The sequence below is a fragment of the Rhodnius prolixus genome, unplaced genomic scaffold (genome assembly GCF_049639745.1).
Source record: "Rhodnius prolixus isolate KJV_2025 unplaced genomic scaffold, Rpr scaffold_26, whole genome shotgun sequence".
Lineage (NCBI taxonomy): Eukaryota > Metazoa > Arthropoda > Insecta > Hemiptera > Reduviidae > Rhodnius > Rhodnius prolixus.
The window spans coordinates 1,221,934-1,238,848 of NW_027411596.1; the positions used below are offsets into that span (position 1 = coordinate 1,221,934).

At 33.8% G+C, this 16,915-nt stretch overlaps 1 protein-coding gene and 1 pseudogene across 1 annotated transcript; both read left to right on the plus strand.

The window, feature by feature from the left end:
• Positions 1–321: 321 nt before the first annotated feature.
• Positions 322–908, plus strand: LOC141452036 (uncharacterized; annotated as a pseudogene).
• A 1,334-nt stretch (positions 909–2,242) lies between these two features.
• Positions 2,243–5,437, plus strand: LOC141452035 (uncharacterized). The gene has a single exon (XM_074123856.1). The coding sequence runs from the start codon at positions 3,962–3,964 to the stop codon at positions 4,928–4,930; it is 969 nt and encodes a 322-aa protein (XP_073979957.1). The 5' UTR covers positions 2,243–3,961; the 3' UTR covers positions 4,931–5,437.
• The last annotated feature ends 11,478 nt before the right edge of the window (positions 5,438–16,915 follow it).

Consider the following 16,915-nt stretch of genomic DNA (forward strand, 5'->3'; position numbering starts at 1 on the left):
TGTGGTCCAGATACGGGATATTGGTGATACAACGTCTTGGATTTTTTTACCGAGGCGTTATACATCCTCTATCACAGATCAGGATATACAACATTATATGGGTATTTAAAATACTTTTTATTTATTTTTACTTTTTTCTTACCTATGTAGTTAAAATAATTTTTCTTTGAAGATGGTGATTTGTCCCTTATCTACAAGGGGATAAGCAAGACAAGCAAGTGTTACATGATAGCATTCGAAGCATCCAAACAACAACAACAGGAGGAGGAGGAACCGGCGAAGAAGAAGCAGAAGAAGAAGAAGGCGACCAAAGAATAGTTTTATTTTGTAAGTTCATTATGTCTAATCCGGCCTGTGTTAAATGTGGGAAAAGTTTCTCCAGACCGTACGATTTAAAGAGACATGTTGCGACATGTTCGCCAAAGAAATGCCCCAAATGTGGTAGTATATTCCACACTTTGCTCACCTTAAAGGCACATGTTTTGACATGTTCACCCAGGAAATGTCCAAACTGTGCTAGTATATTACCCAATTTGGTGTCATTATTAAATCATGTCTCTTCAGATTGTACTGCATGTGACGATGACAACAACAACAACAACAACAACAACCCCAGTTAGGACTGGAGGAGGGAATGTACAAAATCAAAAGAAATATCGCCTATTATCCGTTCCTTTACAGGATGGTGTGGTGATTGCCGCTTTAAATAGATCGGCTCAGAATATATGCATTAAAAATACTAATAATATAAAGACCCTGTGCTATTTTTACTAGATAAACACGGGGTACTATTAAAGTATTTACTTAAAGCCAGAGAAGATCTATTGACCTTTAAATCATCCATCTTCCTTGAATGTGTTTATTAAAACTGTCCGGCAGGACAGTTGTATAAGGGTTGATCATCAAAAACTGCACGAAAAAGCGTAACGTTGAAAAACACCCAACTTTGACAATTTTTTTCTCTTTTTCTATAAAAGATAAAATTCCCAAATTTTCTTCATAATATAGGGAAAATCCTCCTTTATGACTGTAATTTTTTTGCAACAACCTAGATTTGATAGATTTTGAGAAAAAAGATGCTGAAAATGAGCAAAAACGGCATTTTCAAAAATTGTTCTTGTTCTTGTTCTTCTTCTTCTTGTTGTTGTTTTTGTTGTTACCTTTTTTGTAAACAACGTAGCGCCTAAACGCGTGAACCGATTTTCATGAATGAGGTATCATTCGATTCGGAATTTTATGTAGATGTGCCATTTAGGGGTCTCGACGCTGTACATGGAATGGGAGAGGAGTTAGCCCCTTTTATGTAAGGCCCCCTCCAAAATTATTATCATTAATTACTCTGTAAATCTTAGCCCGATTTTGATAAAATTTGGTAGGATGACAGGGATAGGGCTCCCCTACGTAACATTAAAACGACGATCTGCTCTTACACTTGTTAAGGGGAAGTATAGCAATCGTTTCAAATTATCGAAACGTGAACCGATTTTCATGAATGAAGTGTCATTCGAATCGAAATTTTGTACAGATTTGCACTTTAAAAGTCTCGACGCTGTGCCTCATAAGGAGGGGAGTTTGCCTCACCCAGGTAAGGCCCTTTCTAAAACTATTATTACCAATATTTCTATAACGCTTAGTCCGATTTTGATAAAATTTAGCATGAAGAAGTGATCAAAGCTCCTCTACGTGGCTGTGAAGTGCCATCATGCTCTTACACGTACTAAGAGGAAGTACTGCAATCGTTAAAATTATCAATGAGTGAACCGATTTACATGAATGAATTGTCGTTCGATTCAAAATCTTTGCCTCTTTGCCTTTTAGAAAGAAGTACTGTAATCGCAGTTTATTTTTCTTACTCCTCTTAAAGGGAAGAACTGAAATCGCAGTTTAATTTTGCTATTTACGTACAAATTACCTTCCTATTTTATTCAAAATGCTTTCTCAAAAAAATTGTTATTGAGGATGGTTTGGAGACCGCAACTATAATCATTCTTTAAAAAGATCTCTCCAGTGGTAGTAACTCCGACTTAACACCTTTTCAGGTTATAATGATACAATTAAAATTTATTATTCCCAATTTTAATAAAATCTGTAAAGCAGATATGTAACTTTGAAGAACATACAAAAAGGAAAATCTATCCAAAAGGCACAAAAATCTCTTTAACAAAAACTTACAGTTTAAAAAGTTAAGTATAAGGGTTGATTAAACGCCAAAAGGTACACAAATCAGCAAGTACCCAACATTTCATTAATACTTCATTAATATTTAAGTAATTCTACTGCATTAATTTTCATTAATATTTTTTTGAATTTATTAGATGTTTCACAGACCCTTATGCTGGCCAGTTCATTCATTTTCTTTTTCTTTTTTTTATTATTTAAATCGCTTCAACATCTAAGGTTATTGGCGCCCGGAGCTTTTTTCAGTGCACTGCCGGCCTCCGGACAGTGTTCTCTCGTTACAGACAACATTGTCCATCACCCGGACAGTGAGCTGTAAGAAGCTCTTAGAAAGAGAAAATCTAAGGGTCTGCAGCTGGATTCGAACCCGGAACCTCCACGTGGGAATCCAATACGCTAACCGCATAGCTAATCCCTTCCCTTTGTTCATTCATATTTTATTTTTTTGTTCTAATTATTATAAAATGTATATTATATCTTCATAATTAAATAGGTACTTTATTTTAGCTTTATTCCAAATTATTCTTCTGATTTATCTTTATTATGCTCTTTATTCTGAGTAGTCACATGTATGTACGAGTATGTACATGCACGTTAAAGTAGAAAAAGACTAAGTAGAGTCGGCTACTATTTAAATTTGAATCATGGATTTAAAACAATATTTCAGTCTAGAATTCGTCTTTCCGAAGTATTTGTGAGCACAAATAACGCGTAGGTAATATCAAGTAAATTATTCAACAATAATTATTCATTTCTCAATTGTAATTTAATGTAGTCCCTCTAATTTTACTTATAGTAAAATATGGAATAATTATGTTAGCTGTCATAAAAATATGCATATCTTATTTATCTTATATTCCAAATATATAATACTGTGAGAAGACCTAGATTGAGAATGTAATTGAAGAAAACTATATTATTTTCTATAAAGCCAGATTAATTATTACCTATTATTATAAACGTTTGACTACTTCATAAAATAACAATTACTTTAATCGAAGAATGAACTTAAACCAACGATTTTTATCTAAAAATAAAAATAAATAAATGAAATCATTGATGAATGTTGGTGTAAGCATTTTTTTAAAAAAGTTTTTGAATTTTCTAGCCTTATATTTTTTTTTTATTTTTTTTAATAAAGTTTTTCTTTTTAACCTGTGATTAATAGTTTGTTGATTAGATATTACAGTCAATCTAAGTTAAATGGTGTTCTACTTGAACAAATATTTTGTAGATTAAAATGGCCAGCATAAGGGTCTGTGAAACATCTAATAAATTCAAAAAAATATTAATGAAAATTAATGCAGTAGAATTACTTAAATATTAATGAAGTATTAATGAAATGTTGGGTACTTGCTGATTTGTGTACCTTTTGGCGTTTAATCAACCCTTATACTTAACTTTTTAAACTGTAAGTTTTTGTTAAAGAGATAGTCGATATAGGAATTCTGATCTTGAACAATATACGGATGCAAATTTTAAAACCTCGATATAGATTATCGACGCTAGCACCAACCTAATTCACTACCTTCAAAGAAGTTTTGCAAAACTTTTGAGCGAACTACAGGAATTTGAAACAAGTGGATCAGGTTGGAAATTACATTCCGTAGATTCCCTTGTCCTCCGATTGACTAAATATCGCCCGTTAGGTGGAAGAGCGTACATTCCTTTACCAAAGAAAATAGCCAATAAAGAAGCAATTGTCAATATATGCAATACTGACGATTAATGCTTTAAATACGCCATTCTATCTCGTCAACTGGAGAAACCCCACCGTATAACCATGTATAGAAAACTTAACCACTATTACAACTTCGATAATATTTCCTTTCCCACACCTTTAAAAGATATACTTAGGTTTGAGAAAGATAATAATTTATCGGTTAATGTTTATTCTCTAACCGAGAAGGAGAAGCAGGTTTTTGCTCTGATGGTTAGTTCAAATTTAGCGGCTGTAGAACACTTTGACCTTTTATTTCTCTGTAATTTAAATACCTCTCATTATTGCCTAATAAAAAATCTCTCACGGCTTATATCTTCCCAACTTAGTGACCATCATGGTGGTGTTGTTATGTGTAAACGATGCTTCAAATCATTCACTCGTGATTATAGAACAGTGGATGGGAAAACAGCCGAGGAACGATTAGCCGCCCATCAACTTTTCTGTAATCAACACAAACCATGTCACATTCGCATGCCCACGGAAAATGCACAATTACAGTTTACAAACTACCACCATAAACAACACATACCCATAGTTATCTATGCAGACTTTGAGTGCCTACTTTTACCCGTGCACAGCGAACCCGGATGTTCATCCACATCATGGTCCAGACAAACACATAAACACCAGGTTTGCAGTGTGGGGGCTAAGGGGGTCTCTACGCTAGCCAGCTATCAAAAAGACATTTTTTTATATACGGGCGATGATGCGGTCCAGCAATTTATGGAATATTTACATTCCGTTGTTAAAGATATGGAAGCCCTATATAAGGTGATCATTCCAATGAACGCACTATCCCACCAACAACAGGAGGATTTTGCTAATGCCACATATTGTGGCATTTGTGAACAAGCGTTCAACGGGTTAGAGAAGAGAGTTCACCATCATGATCACCTTACGGGTGACTTCATCTGCGTGGCCCATAATAACTGCAACCTCAAAGTACAATTGCCGAATTTCATTCCGTTCATCTGCACAAAGAGTCCATTTACTTTAATCGGCCCATTTACGTTGGATTTTCCATTTTAGAACTTTCCAAACATTACATGTATCATTTCCATTACCAGGTCATGTTAAAACACTATACTCCTAAATCATTAACCCTCCTCTATTCCGACACAGACTCATATCTTTATAAAATTGAAACCGCCGATGTCTATGAGGACCTAATAGTATTAAAAGCACACTTTGACACTTCCAACTACCCGCCTACACACAAATGTTTCTCAAATCACAATAAGAAGGTGTTGGGCAAATTTTCCGATGAGACTGGTGGTGATCCTATTGAAGAGGTGGTTGCATTAAGGCCGAAAATGTATAGCCTTAGAATATTTAAATGAGGAATTATAAAGAAGGTGAAAGGTATCAAACGGAGTGCCGTTAATAAGATCACATTTTCTGACTATTTAAATATCTTACATAATAGAGATTGTGTTCTATATTCCTCGTTTAAAACTATACTGTCTAAAAAACATCAACTATTCACCTTTGATTGTAATAAAATGAGTTTATCCTCGCTTGATGATAAACGTTTTATTTTAGGCGATGGCATAAACACGCTTCCGTTTGGTCACTATCGGCTAGACACATAACAACAACAACATGCACACTTTAGCCAATCTATGTTTACGCTTTACATGTGATGATGAGAGGTATTTCCAACCAATTTCACTGTTAGATATAAGTATGATTGAAATATGTAAGTCTGTAAATAGAAGAAGTGATATTTCCCTATTGGAAATACCCAAAACTATTAAATGTAAATTAATCGATGAATACTCCTATTATTGTATAGATACTTATAAACCATGTTTTATCGATTTGAATTGTTTTGAAAATATCGAATTCAATGCTGGTAAACGCATGTCTGTGTCAGATTATATTGCTATATCGTATTGTTTTCCAGATAATACTTCTTTATTTTTACAACATTTTAAATCGATTAGAATAACTATTAAAATGTATTATTATAAAAAACTTAACATTCTTTCCCATAATATTACTAATAATGACATATTATTGACCGATAGCAATTCCAATTATAATTTTTGTGTTCAATGTTGTAACTTGCTCACACCGCATCCTACCGGCATTTTCTGGCATTCTTACTGCACCACCATGTGCACAAACAATGGTAATCTTCTTCTATCCAGTATTATTTGTGACAAACTATTTTGGTGCTTTAATTGCATTACAACCCCACTATTTAGTGTGGACCATCTCCCCCACCCATAGTTAGCCCCCTACACCACAAGTGTGTTCAGTTGTATTACGATCGTTATTTAAAAAGGTAACAAAATGGAAGAATGGAAGCTTGTCATGTTCACCCTTTCTATCACCAATTTCAACAGGATTTCTCCAGCTTAACAAATAGTAAGGAGAATGCCCTTGATTTTATGCTATTATACGTTAAACTACAGGAATTGGAAACATTATCGCAGACATTTGTGCAAAAAAGCGATTATAAAGACTTTCACTATTTGAATTGTGTTTGGTCCACTCCGAAATGTGTGGAGGGCCCTGATACGTGCAAATGCTGTCATATCTCTAGTTTATGTTTTAATATTATTAGCAGCACTTTACCATTGTAATTACATCGAAGTGTTTTTGTCTAAAAAGGTAAATAATTTTAGTTTTATATAAATAGCGTTGTATATATTGGCTTGTAAACTACATGAAATAAAACATGTATATATTTAAAACATTTTTGTTTTTATTATAATCACCCATTTTTCATGCCATCTAAAAAGATGCGTTCGCTTTTTATTGAGGTGTTACAATGATGATGATGATGATGTACAAATAAATGGATAAGATGAGCTAAATAATAATAGTTCTATAAGATTAAAAACAAAAAGGTACAAATTTTGTTTTTTATTATTTAATCATAACCCCATTATACTAATATTCTTAAATATGTGCTAATAGATGTACACAGGATATGTCCTTGATTTAGCAGGCACAAGGTCAAAGTGTATTAATAATAATGTACACAAAAAAACGGAGTGTGTACGATCCTTGTTTAAAAAAAAAATTATAATAATTGGGATAAGGACAGATGCGCACTCCTCGTGCATGCATTTTTTATTACATATTATGTCTCTCTCTCTCACACACACACACTCTCTCTCTCTCTCTCTCTAGCACTCATAAAGGGGGAGGGGGTATACCTTGTGACGTAGGACTTGCGTTCCTTGTTACGTAGGAGGAAAATACCTCTATTAATTTGCGTCATCGTGACGTATTGTGTCGTCAATATGACGTCACACCCCTAACCCCTCGTCCATCTGGACCATAAAATTATGATGAGGGGTATGGCTTGTGACGTCATGATGACGCGTTGCGCGGTCGTCGATCCCGACGCAGAAAAACGTCCTCGTATGCCCAAATTCATACAACTAATAGAATATTTAATTGGAAAATATGTAAAGATAGTCTATCAGATCAAAAAAATTATTACGTTTTCAGTTGACAACATAGATACATCTCAAACAATAGGGAACTCTTCTAATTGCTTCGATATAAAATAACTGAAAAGAATACTGGTTTCTCTATTTCTTCTCTTAGAAATGAATTGGAAAAATTAGCTTTTGCACATACAAATATAGAACAAAATATAAATTATAATTTGGATATCAAATTGTCTAACATTATGAAAAATGTGCGGGACTTTGAAAGCTTTGTTGGTAAATTTCATGGAACTTTAATTGATTAAAAGGCTTTGGTTTTAAACAAAAAAAAAAAAAAAAAACAGTTTGTTGCAAAAAGAAATTCCATGGTGGAGTAAAGTTAGACGATCTGCGTAAGGAAGTGAATAAACAAAGACGTAAGTTTCAAAGAACGTATAGTGACGAACTCCTAAGGCAACAACGCAAAACTGAATATTTTAAATTAAAACATTTATATGCTAAGAAGCTAAAAGATGAAAAACTGAAAACCTGGATAGATTTTTGTAATAGTGTAAATGGTAACCCATGGAATGCAGCTTATCAAATTGCTGCTGTAAAGCTCAAAGCGCAGCCTATTCTTTCGACTATTCAGAAATCGGATGGTACATTCACTAATGGACTACAAGAGACTTGAAGTTTTGTTAGACAGTTACGCTCCTCGGGATAGTTTCCATGATGATGCTGATTATCATCGTATGTGCAGAAATGTTGCAGCAAATGACATTAGCACATCATTGGATGTACCCTTTAGCGAGAGTGAGGTCTCTAATGCTCTTGGTTCAATGAATCCGAAGAAAACTCCCGGAGATGATGGAATCACCTGTGATATTCTGAGGGTGGTCATCGATGGATTTCCAAACTTCATGTTGTCAATATTTAATGAGTGCTTGTCACGAGATATATTTCCAAAAATTTGGAAAAGATCTAAGCTTGTGATCATTCCGAAGCCTGGGAAAAACTCCTTCGAGAAGGTTTCAGATTTCCGCCCCATAAGCTTGTTGCCGGTTGCTAGTAAATTACTTGAAAAGTTATTTATTGGTAGGATTATGCACTATTATTATTCTAACAAAATTTTAAGCTCTTATCAGTTTGGATTTCGACCACAGATTGGGACTGATGACGCTCTGGTATATGTAAGTAATATTGTTGGGACTAATGTTGAGACAGGAAAGGATGTATTGTTGATTTCACTTGACGTAGGAGCATTTGACTCGGCCTGGTGGCCTGAGATTTTATTGCAGTTAAAGAGAGAAGATTGCCCCAAAAATTTGTTTGCTTTATCTAAAAGTTATTTTCGGGAGCGATGGGCTTCTGTTTCATATCAATCTTATTCTGCTACTCGAATGGTTACAAAGGGGTGTCCAAGGATTGGTTTCCGGCCCTGCATTCTGGACCATTATGTTTGACCGACTTTTGAAATATCCAATGCCGTCGAACTGTCACGTGGCTGCCTTTGCGGATGATCTTATGATTATTGTTGTGGGAAATGACTCAACGGAGATAGAAGGAAGCGCTAATATATGTACCAACCAAATAGCTCAATGGTCTTTCGAAACAAAGGTAAAATTTAATTCCAGTAAGAGTAAGACGTTATATATAACAAAGAGAAAGAAAATTCCTAGCGTATGCGTACATCTAGATGGAGCCGAACTGGAAACAGTCACTGAATTAAATACTTAGGTATTGTGTTTGATTTTCTTGGAAACCCCAAGTAGAAAGTGTATGCAACAAAATGTTAAGCGTGGCTAATTTGTTCCGTAGAATTTCCAGAGTGTACTGGGGTTTGGATGTAATGCACTGAAGATTATTCATGACGCTATTGTATTTCCGATAATGACATACGGCGCTCCTGCTTCGATTGGTGCATTGAAACATTCTTCGCTTAGGCTTAAGTTAATTAGAACCCACAGAATTATGGTAATTAAAGCTATTAGAGGATTTCGCACTATGTTTTATGAGTCTGCCTGCTTAATGTGTGATACTTTGCCCATAATTATTAAAATTCAAGAGATTACCAAGAGACTACCATTGTTTTCACCAAATTCATCGTCCAGTTTTAAATGTAGACTTGCCAGTTCTTTCCAGCGAATGGCTAACCCGGGAAGTGTTCCGCCGGTGCAAAGCATTGACATGGACCTTCAATATAGGTACACAGTATTTACTGATGGCAGCAAAGATGACATCCATGTTGGTGCTGCTGTTGTAATTTATTTGGATGACCAAGTTATCAGTACCGAACAGTTTCGTTTAGAAGATTGCTGCAGTAATAACCAAGCCGAAGCCCTAGCGGTTTTGAAGGCTCTGAAAAATTTTATTCAGTTCGACTTGCCTAATGACCTGGCCGCCAGAACTGTGGCAATTAAAACTGACAGTATGGTGACATTGGATTGTTTAAGGAATGCAGGTAACAATCGTACACTCTATGAAAGTGCGCGAAAGGTCTTATCAGCGCTTCTTCTTCGGGGATGGATTATTCACTTTTGCTGGGTTGCTGCACATAAAGGCACAGTTGGAAATGAGATGGCCGACAAATTAGCGAAGGCTGCCTCCAGGAACATTATCTTTCTTTTCTCTATTTTGATTATTATGATTTTAATATTCTTTATTATATTATCATTTAATATTATTTTATTATATCATTTAATTTAATATTATTACTCTTTAACAAAAACTTACAGTTTAAAAAGTTAAGTATAAGGGTTGAATAAATGCCAAAAGGTGTAAGTTTTTGTTAAGGAAATTTTTGTACCTTTTGGATAGACTTTCCTTTTTGCAAAGTTACATATCTGCTTTACAGATTTTTTTAAATTTGGAATAAGCAATTCTATCATTATTACCTGATAAGGTGTTAAGTCGGAACCGTAACTACCACTGGAGAGATCATTTTAAAGAATGATTATAGTTGCGGTGCCCAAACCATCCTCAATAACAATTTTTTTTAGAAAGCGTTTTGAATAAAGTAGGAAGGTATTTGTACGTAAATAGTTGAATTAAACTGCGATTTCAGTACTTCCTTTTAAGAGGAGCAAGAAAAATAAACTGCGATTGCAGTACTTCTAGGCAAAGAGGCAAAAAATTTTTAATCGAACGACAATTCATTGATTTAAATCGGTTCACTCATTGATAATTTAAACGATTGCAGTACTTCCTCTTAGTAGGTGCGAGAGCATGATGGCACCTCACAGCCACGTAAAGGAGCTTTAACCACTTGATCGAGCTGAATTTTATCAAAATCGGACTAAGCGTTATGGAAATATTGGTAATAATAGTTTTAGAAAGGGCCTTACTTGGGTGGGGCAAACTCCCCTCCTTATGAGGCACGGCGTTGAGACTTTTAAAGTGCAAATCTGTACAAAATTTCGATTCGAATGACACTTCATTCATGAGAATCGGTTCACGTGTCGATAATTTGAAACGATTGCCATACTTCCCCTTAACAAGTGTAAGAGCTGATCGCCGCTTTAATGTTACGTAGGGGAGCCCTAACCCTATCATCCTACCAAATTTTATCAAAATCGGGCCAAGATTTACAGAGTAATCAGTAATAATAATTTTCGAGGGAGCCTTACATAAAAGGGGCTAACTCCTCTCCCATTCAATGTATAGCGTCGAGACCCCCAAAAGGCCCATCTACATAAAATTCCGAATCGAATGACACCTCATTCATGAAAATCGGTTCACGCGTTTAGGCGCTCGCAGTTTACAAAAAAGGTAACAACAACAACAACAAGAACAAGAAGAACAACCATTTTTGAAAATGCCGTTTTTGCTCATTTTCAGCAACTTTTTTCTCGAAATTTATTATATCTATGTTGTTGCAAAAAAATTACAGTTGTAAAGGATGATTTGCCCTTTATTTTAAAGAAAATTTGAGAATTTTATCTTTTATAAAAAAATAAAAAAAAATTGTCAAAGTTGGGAGTTTTTTAACGTTACGCTTTTTCGTGCAGTTTTTGACGATCAACCCTTATACAACTGTCCTACCGGACAGTTTTAATGTGGGAAGATCACTTACATTCATGTTGAAGAAAAGTACATTATTTAATATTAACCCAGATTAATTATTACATATTTTTAATTATTGACTACTACTTAAAGTAAAGTAAAAATCAATTTCGTCGGAGAATGAACTTCAACCGATAATTTTTATTTACAAAATAAAATAAATAATACAAAAAAAAGTATTTTTTTTTCTCCCAAATGCTGACGAATGGGAGAAAATTTTTATTAAGGAACATCATTTTATACATAATCTTGCTAATGTTTTACAAACATTTTGGAAACTAAAAACAATAATATTAATTTTTTTTTTAAGAATCTGAAGAAAGAAATTAGATTAAGAGATTAAAATAAGAAAAGAGATTGTGCGATGAGTTCTTTAAAATAGACGTGCGGTATGTTTTCTGTTAAGGAAATAAAATATCTAGCATTCAGCAAGTCTTGGTTGTCACTACTGGAAGAGTGGGGCAAAGGGAGAAGCTACGCGCTTCCTATATCTTAATATCATTATTGTGTTATTCTCGACTGTATGTACATTATAGTGATGGGCTATTAGAGCGGACTCGTTCCAGTGGAACGATTCCGATGGTGGAACGAGTTGATTCAAATCCCTATTTTTAAAAAAAGTGATTCCGCCCCGCCCCAAAAAATTGAGGCAAATTAAAATGAAAATAATTAATACTGTAGTCGTTTACACTAAAATAAAACTGACTTGAGGCTACTATGTAGAAGTTCACTGACAGATTCCAACTTGTAAGAGGAATCCACACCAAAATACAAAACCTGGCGAGCTTAAATACTGATGCTTGAAGAATAAAATAAGTTCCAAGATTTTTTTAGAATATCAATTCTAAAATAATATTCATTTTATTATTTTGTTAATTTCTAAACAAAAGTAGGGGTCGATTTAAGACAGGGAGTCGAAGGAAAAATAATTTCGTTCCCAACATTGCGAACCTTGCAAAGAAACACCAGGCACACCCATCTCATTAATTAAAAAGCAATGCTGTAGTTGCTTTACATATTATTTAATATATTTTATTTTACATAAAGAAAATTCTGTGTGCTTAATCTTTAACTTAGCGGCTGGACGCTCTTTCTCTTATCTTCATTGGCGAAAGTTAAATCGTGTACATGTCATGACGACGATCAGAGTTGCACGCTAGCAGTTGTTGTGAACACTTGAAATCTGTTGCTCTGCATATTTCTGTTCTTTTTTAATGGTTTTTGGTGTGATTTGAACGCAGTTTTTTTTCGTATTGGTGTATTAAACTATTGTGTGTACTTTGGAGAATTTTGGAGGAGGAATATTTAGTAATAAGTGTGGAAAAATTAAAAGTTAAATTTGAAATAGATAAGTGTTGTTAACTTTTGTGCTAAAGTTCAGCCTATAGTTGAGAGAAGAGAACTGTGTTCATGAGAAGAGAAGAGATATAAGTCAAGGTTATTTATTGCTCTATGAACATTTACATGTTTATTATTGCTTTTTAGTTTTCCGTTTAGATTTGTATCAAGAAATTGAATTAAAACCGTTTAATAATTTAAAATATAAATGAAAGTATTTAGTGGTAAATTCAAGAATAGAAGAATATAGATTTTTATATAATTAGTTCAATGCTGATTATATGTTTTGATTACTGGTTATGAGTGATGGAGCGATAAAAAGTGTAAGTGAAAGTAAAACAAGTGTTGAACGTTTTAGTAAAAGAAGAAGAAGTAATAGCTCTCCAGAAGAAATAGATAGTAAAAAAATGCCGCGCTCATTGGATGTTGTAGACGATAAGTTGTTAAATAGAATAAGTGAAATGCTTGATTCAAAATTGGCAACATTTAAGAATGACTTTAAAGTCATAGAAGAAAAATTAGAAATAATTATAAGTGATAATAAAAATTTGAAAGCGGAAATTGTGCATTTGAAAGAGGAAAATAAGGAGATTAAAAGAAATCTCGAATTTCTGTTAAGGAAGTCGAAATCTAAAAACTTAATAATAGGCGGTTTGGAGGAGATCAGTGTTACAGAAAATAAAATTATGGCAGTGCAGGATTTTTTAAATAGAGCATTAGGTGTAAATGATTTGATGATTGATAGAATATTGCCCATTGGACGAAATAAGAGCATTTTGGTTGAGTTTTTGAAAATTTCTGATGTACAACTGGTATTACGGAACGCAAAGAAACTAAGAGGGACTGGAATATGGATCAACAGGGATCTGTCTTATCAGGATAGGCAAAAAAGGTAAAACTTACTGGAAGTGAAGAAAAGGATATTGGATAAGGATAAGGAGGCTAAGGTGTTGGTGAGAAATCATTTTTTGATTTATCAAGATAGAAAATTTTTTTGGGATGATGTAGAGGGAGTTATTGCCAGGGAACAGGACCTACAGCTCTTAAAAAACTTTTTGGAGAAGAAGGAGGGAAATCTGGGTTAGAAAATGAAGCCAACCTTGCTGAAGTTAGTAAGCATTGTAGAGAAACAAGTTTTTGCTGTCGTGAGTATGTTTGTTCTATCTTGAGTTACAATGTGGCTGGTTTAAAAAATAAGGAGGATCAACCAGAATTTTTTAATTTTGTAAAAGGGTATGATTTATTTTTTCTTTATGAAACATTTATTGAAGACAAAGATTTTTTTAGGTTCGAAAAGTATTTTAGTGGGTATAAATTAAGCTGGATAGGAGCTAAAAGAGATAATAAATTCGGGAGAGCTAAACAAGGTTGCTTGTATGGGATTAGAATCAACTGTGAAATATCCAAATTATTTGATTTTATTATTTTAGACGGTTTTAGTGCAGTGCGTTTTAAGATTGATACGGAAGAAACCTATATTTTACCTGCATATATTAGTGGAGATAAGTGGAATGATGAATTTGAGCGTTTAGCTAATTTTTTGCATAAAATTTCTGGTAATGTTATTTTGTTAGGGGATTTCAATGTTAGAGTGGCTGATTTGCAGTCTATACCGGCAGATCTTGTAGATGGTAGACTAGGATTAAGCATAGATAGGAAATCAAAAGATATTGTAATAAACAATAAAGGTAAAATGTTTGTAGGTATGTGCGATGAATGTAATTTAATTATATTAAATGGTAGGACGCCAAGTGGCCCAGATGGGGAGTTTACATTTATTGGTGGACCTGGGAATTCTGTAAATGATTTATGTTGTGTATCTTATGATTTAGCTGGATTAGTCAGTGATTTCTGTGTGGTACCGCAATTGTTTTCGGACCACATGCCGCTTCATTTGTCTCTCAGTTTGAATACAGATTTTAGAAAGAATACACTTTTACCGCTTCTCCCTAAATTAACTTGGACCGTATCTGATGACAAACATTTTGGTAACAAACTGCAAAAAATTGTTAATTGTAATAATAATATCCCATTAAATACACAAGAAGCAATAGATGTATTTATTAAAATGATTAGAGATGCATCCACTTTGGGTAATTGTAAACAAAGAGCTGTTAATAATGGAAGAACAAAACAAAAATGGTACGATATGGAATGTAAACAATTAAGAAATAAATGTTTTAGGCTTTTACATCTGTTTAGAAAAAGTGGGTTAGGGTTTATCAAAAACAAGTATACTATTTGTAATCGAGAATACAAGTTTATATGTAAAAATGAAAAGAGAGACTATTTTTTGGCATTGAATGAGCAATTGAAGAAGGTTCAGAATTCTAAAGATTTTTGGTCAGTTATTAAAGAATTGAGAAATAAGAATTTTATCTGTTCACCCGCAATTAAAAATAAGGAATGGATAGAGCATTTTAGCAGTTTGTTAAATCCTGCAGGTCATTCGAATTTAATAAGTTTTGCAGCGCCTTTAACAGTGGTAGCGGTCTTGGATAAAGAATTCAGTTATAAGGAGTTTTTAAAAGTAATAAATAAGGTAAAGATTGGAAAAGCGCCCGGTCTTGATCGCGTTCCTTTTGAATTTTATAAGTATAGTACACAACATTTTTTGGAGAAATTACTGAATTTGTTCAATTACATTTATGAATCGTCAGATGTGCCGGCGAGTTTTTCGCGATCAATTATTTTTCCATTCCTTAAAAAAGGAGATGTAAATGTTGCTGGGAATTACAGAGGGATTTCTTTTTTGGACTGCATTTCTAAATTATTTACTGGTTTGCTTTTGCAGAGGTTAGAAGCATGGGTAACTGAAAATAATGTTTTGCTGGAATACCAAGCTGGATTTAGAAAAGGATATTCCACAGTGGACAACATTTTTAATCTTCTTAACATTATTAAATTGAAAACTAGAAATAAAGGGGAAAAATTATACTGTTGTTTTATTGATTTTAAGTCGGCGTTTGACTCTCCAAGTAGAAATAATATCTTTTATAAATTACATACAATGGGGGTGTCTACTAAATTCATAAATGCGGTACAAGGTTTGTATAAACAGACCGAGGTCTGTGTGTGGACTCCGGTAGGCGTTACGAGAAGCTTTCCAACGAAAATGGGTTTGAAACAGGGATGCTTGTTATCACCACTGTTGTTCTCGTTATATATAAATGATATACATGAGGCCCTAGAAGGTGGCATTCGTATTGCGGGTATAAATATTAAATGTTTATTATACGCCGATGATATTGTTATAATGGCTGATCACCCCTCCATACTTCAAAGAATGTTAAATAATTTGTCTCGGTATTGTGATTGCTGGAATTTATCAGTGAACCTTACCAAGTCGAAAATAATGGTTTTCAGAAATGGTGGGAGGTTAGCGCGAAATGAACATTGGTCATATCTTGGAGAAAATCTAGAAATAGTAAATGACTATAAGAATCTGGGGATTCGAGTGTCGCCAAGGCTTTCTTTTAGACAGCATTTCTTAGAAAAAGTATCTACTGCTAAATTTGGAATAAATTCGACCTATAGCAGCTTATTGAAAAATTATGGTGTCCCCATATCAGCGAAATTGGAAGTTTTCAACGCTGTTTCAAGAGCAGTTATTTGTTATGCTGCGCAAGTTTGGGGTTTTAGGCGGTTTGTTTCTATTGAAAGAGTATTCACCTTTTTCATCAAAAAAATATTCTCTCTTCCACGAAATTCGTCGGACTATATAATATATTTGGAAACAGGGGCTAGTCCGTTATATATCTTTACTTTATCTCTGCATATCAACTATATTCATAAAGTATTGTCATTAGATAATTCCAGGTTGACCAAGTTACTTGCTCAAGAAATCATTAATAAAAAACTGTTTTGGCACGAGAATTTTATAAATTTATGCAAAAAATATGATTGTGAAGTAAATTATAGTGATTCACCTAATATAGTTAATTTATTAGATAAAATTAAACATGAATTTAAATGCAGTTTATTGTCAAAAGCAAATCGTTCTGTTTATCATAGTATATATAAGGATTTGTCATTGAGTTTACAAAATCCTTATATAGCAGATGATAACAATTTTATTTTAATGAAAAATGTTTTTAAGGTAAGAGGTCAGCTCTTAGGACTGAATTTTAGAATTGGGAGAAGTGAGCAAGAGCATTATGCAGTTTGTGCAATCTGGGTCAAGTGGAAGATGTCTACCACTACATTACCGTTTGTCCTGTTT